General features: G+C 52.4%; 2 protein-coding genes across 3 annotated transcripts in view; one reads left to right on the forward strand and one right to left on the reverse strand.

Moving 5' to 3' along the window:
* H310_13955 (hypothetical protein) overlaps positions 1-1,307 on the reverse strand; it is a 3,247-nt gene extending 1,940 nt beyond the window's left edge. Inside the window, exon 1 of the mRNA XM_008881629.1 lies at positions 1,089-1,307. Coding sequence (XP_008879851.1) covers positions 1,089-1,236 — 148 coding nt within the window. The 5' untranslated portion in view covers positions 1,237-1,307. The remainder of the gene's footprint in view (positions 1-1,088) is intronic.
* Positions 1,308-1,368: 61 nt separating this feature from the next.
* H310_13956 lies at positions 1,369-2,378 on the forward strand. Of its 2 annotated transcripts, XM_008881631.1 has the most exons (5): positions 1,369-1,549; positions 1,621-1,712; positions 1,770-1,860; positions 1,908-2,002; positions 2,053-2,378. In XM_008881631.1, exons 1-5 carry the CDS (start codon positions 1,406-1,408, stop codon positions 2,126-2,128), a joined length of 498 nt encoding a protein of 165 aa, XP_008879853.1. In that variant the 5' UTR covers positions 1,369-1,405; the 3' UTR covers positions 2,129-2,378. The 2 variants fall into 2 exon arrangements, with proteins under 2 accessions (XP_008879853.1, XP_008879852.1); XM_008881630.1 differs by having other exon boundaries at positions 1,908-2,378.
* The last annotated feature ends 1,062 nt before the right edge of the window (positions 2,379-3,440 follow it).

Raw genomic sequence — 3,440 nt, forward strand, 5'->3', positions numbered from 1 at the left:
GTCGAGCCGATTCGCAGTGTACCCCGGCGGCGGGTCGTTCCGTCCATTTAGAAACGGGTGCAGCGCATTGATATCTGCGATGGACATAATGTCGACCTTGTCCGCGCGGCACAGGCGCAGGTACTCGGCATAGCTCAGGTGGCGATGCTTGGCGTACATGGCAATCGGGCCAAGGGTCAGCGGCGTATCCGTCTTCATTTTGCCGAAAAAGCCTGTGCACGTCGACGTGGGAAGGCAAAAGATGACGGAGTTGACGTCACCATAGCACGTGACATGGGTCCCGTCGATATGCAACCGGTGGTGGTTTGCGATCGCTTGGCGGAGATCGACCATGACGGATGACCATCCATTCGCAAGGGCCAACCGTTTGTCCGATTGTGTCGATGGTGCGGACGGCACACGTTGATACGGTGCACGAATCGTCGAGATGGTATTGCTACCGCTCTTGGTGGTGCCTTCAGTCGGCACGGTTTGGAAGGGAACGATCGCGGCGCCAAATTCTTCTGGAGATAGACAAGTCCCTGGTGCGTTCTGACCTGACTCTGAAACGATGTGGAATGGCCGTGGCGGTTGCGATGCGAGGAGAGGAGGTGCCGTGACTTCTTCGACAGGTACAACGATCTCTCGAAGGTCCTGGCGAATTCAATCCGTGATGACCAGGATGAACACGCGAAGCATGGAAGACATACGGAGGGGTTCATCATCTGAAGGACTTCTTCCTTCGAGAGGAGGTCGACATCACCGTCGTCGAACTTGGCTTCATAGTACAACACGCCTTGGAGGATGACTGCCTTGGACAACCTCAATGTGTACACCTGGTTCGAATCGTACGTGTTCTGGAGCGCCACGCCAAGGAACGGGTCCACTGCATGCTCTAGCACTTCGGCAAATGACACTTCAGATGGTGGACATTTGTTTGGGTCGGTCCATTCGATCGCGCACATGTCGCTGATTGCGTTCGACGAGAATTGAGGTAGAATCTCAGACTTGGGGTCTAACGACCGGATGATGCCAGTGCCGCGGTCCCTCAAAGTTACGTTTACACCTACACAGTCAGTTGGGCGATCCTGCGTGGAACCGAGGAATACCATCGAGTTGTTTCCGCTTAGCTCGGAGTGCTTGTTCCACTGTCACAAGGACCGTTCGTGTCGAGCCCAACAACTTCAGTCTGTACATGGCCGCGTCTGGAGAGGATGCCACAAGGACACCATGGACACCTCCAACCGACATTTGCATTCCAATCAGGCAGTCGTACCACGGAGGATTCCCGGCGTCGCGGCCGGATTCCCCTATGTTGGACAGATCTGTTGAATTTGAATATACCGGTTGCGCATCACGTTTATCCGGATATACTCTATTGGCGAAAAACTGGACAGGAATCACTCGAGGCGCAGATCCCAGCATCATGTGGAAGCCTGGAACGAAAGCACCGCCGCCGCGGGGCTCCGTCCTGCCGAAAAAGGTGGACGCGGCACCTGTGAAGATGGCCATGGATGGCGCACCCAAGGCGCCGAAGCCTGCGCTCTCGCACAAGACGCTCGCTATGAAGGTACGTCTCGTGTGGCTTGTTAGTCCAGCGTCGCATCGAGCAATGCGTGAATGTGGTCCTTGCTGCTCTAGTTCATGCAGAGGAAGAACCAAGCAGCCTTGACCAAGGCTGAGGTCCAGCAAGACGAGTGGGCTGATGCGAAGGAGGACGGGGAATCGTCGGGGTGAGTCGAATTGACCAACGATGTCTGCAACATAGACACCACATGACCATGTCACAGGGAACTAACGTGTATTCGAGACTTGCCCGACCCGTCCATGGACAAAAAACTTGGACGGAGGTCATTCGGCGGATTCAACGGAAGCATTGAGGTACAACGAGGGGACAATGACGGAGATGCTTGAATAAGTGGGCGTAGGACGTGCACAAGGTGCTCAAGTCGAATAAGCGCTTTGAAGAAGCGAACGACCGGGCTCTCAAGGACGAAGTGTCCGCAGAAGAGATGGCAGACAGGTACGTCACTGCGGACAAGGTCCAGAGGATGTGTTGACGATGTGGTCCAGAATGGTGAAGTATGCAGGGCTCCGAAAAGGCCCGGGTAACAACAACAACCGGCCTCCCAAGCGGCAGAGGAAGTAGAAAGTCGGATGTCTCGCATGCGAACACCCAGTCGGTGCCGTGGATGCGCGGCATGATCGACGGCGAGCTCGCGCCGTCCAAGCTCCTCCGATCTGTGGAATACTCCACAGCTTCAACAATTCCTGCTGCATTAGAAGTTCAAAAATCCTTGAATTGATTGGATTGATCCATATCAATTCGGGAAATTTTCAAATTTTATTAACAATGGATTGATCAAAAAAAATGGGTATTTCTCAAGATCGTCCACCGAGTGGCATTATTTCTCACGATCGTCCAAGTTGAACGTACGCGAGGTATTTTAATTCGAAATCGTCTATCGCGGCATGATTGGCTAAAAATCACCTGAGCCGGAGGTCGCGACAGTCTGGCATGGTGGACCAGGTGTACATCAAAAGTCGCTAGGTCATATCGCTCGGTGGTTGGCGCGCTTGGTGTGGCGTCGTGGACGGCGGATGCGGTCGGTAATTGCAGGGGGACGCTGAAATTCTCGAAGGAGACGACGAAAATCGACCTGGCACTGACGTCCAACGGTTTTAAGCTTGTTAGACTTTTAGCCAATCATGCCTTGATGGACGATTTCGAATTAAAATACCTCGTGTACGTTTGAACTTGGACGATCGTGAGAAATATTTCCACTCGTTGGACGATCTTGAGAATTGCCTCTCAAACAATTTGGAAATTTCTTGATTTCTATCGATTCCATGGCATGTAAGGAGAACATTAAAACTTGGAAAGTGAAAGAGTCGTCAACACGTCAATCGCATAACCTGCACTCGCAACTGGACATGGTCTGTGGCACGGTAATGTTTCCAAGGTGGTGAATCAAATCACCGGCCGCGTCGAATCACCGGCCAGTTGCCTAGGCCAATCAAAACTCTCCGAAGCGTATCATTGGACAAAAGTATTTCCTGCTTCAAATTATACCTGACATACTCAATAAATAGAATGTGAGAGTACTTTTTTGCCGCGCATACAGATTGATATGGCGGGACAAGCATACACGCCAGAGGACCTCAGCGCCGCCGTTGCCGAAGCTATTCATGTTGAGAACAAAGCAAGCATCAACTCGATTGCCCGTGATCGAGGCATTCCTCCGTCAACACTCAAGGACGCCGTAAAGAGAACCAAGCTTGGTGTTGCCCTCAAGAAACCCGGGAGAAAGCTGTTGCTTGGCGAAGCCATTGAATCCGATATGGAAGATTGGCTACGGGGCATGCAAGCAAGGAATCATCCTATTACGCCACAAGAATGTATCGACGTAGCCACTGACATCTTGTGTCAGGACAATCCGGCCTCGCAAGTGTCAAGAGGT

The sequence above is a fragment of the Aphanomyces invadans genome, assembly GCF_000520115.1.
Source record: "Aphanomyces invadans strain NJM9701 unplaced genomic scaffold supercont1.58, whole genome shotgun sequence".
NCBI classification, from domain to species: Eukaryota; Oomycota; class Saprolegniomycetes; order Saprolegniales; family Verrucalvaceae; genus Aphanomyces; species Aphanomyces invadans.

Excerpts from the sequence above, each read along its gene's own strand:
- H310_13956 (XM_008881631.1), top strand. The coding sequence starts at position 1,406 with ATGTGGAAGCCTGGAACGAAAGCACCGCCGCCGCGGGGCTCCGTCCTG. Across the intron at positions 1,861-1,907 it reads GATTCAACGGAAGCATTGAG|GACGTGCACAAGGTGCTCAA; the intron begins GTACAACGAGGG and ends AAGTGGGCGTAG. Across the intron at positions 2,003-2,052 it reads GCAGAAGAGATGGCAGACAG|AATGGTGAAGTATGCAGGGC; the intron begins GTACGTCACTGC and ends GATGTGGTCCAG.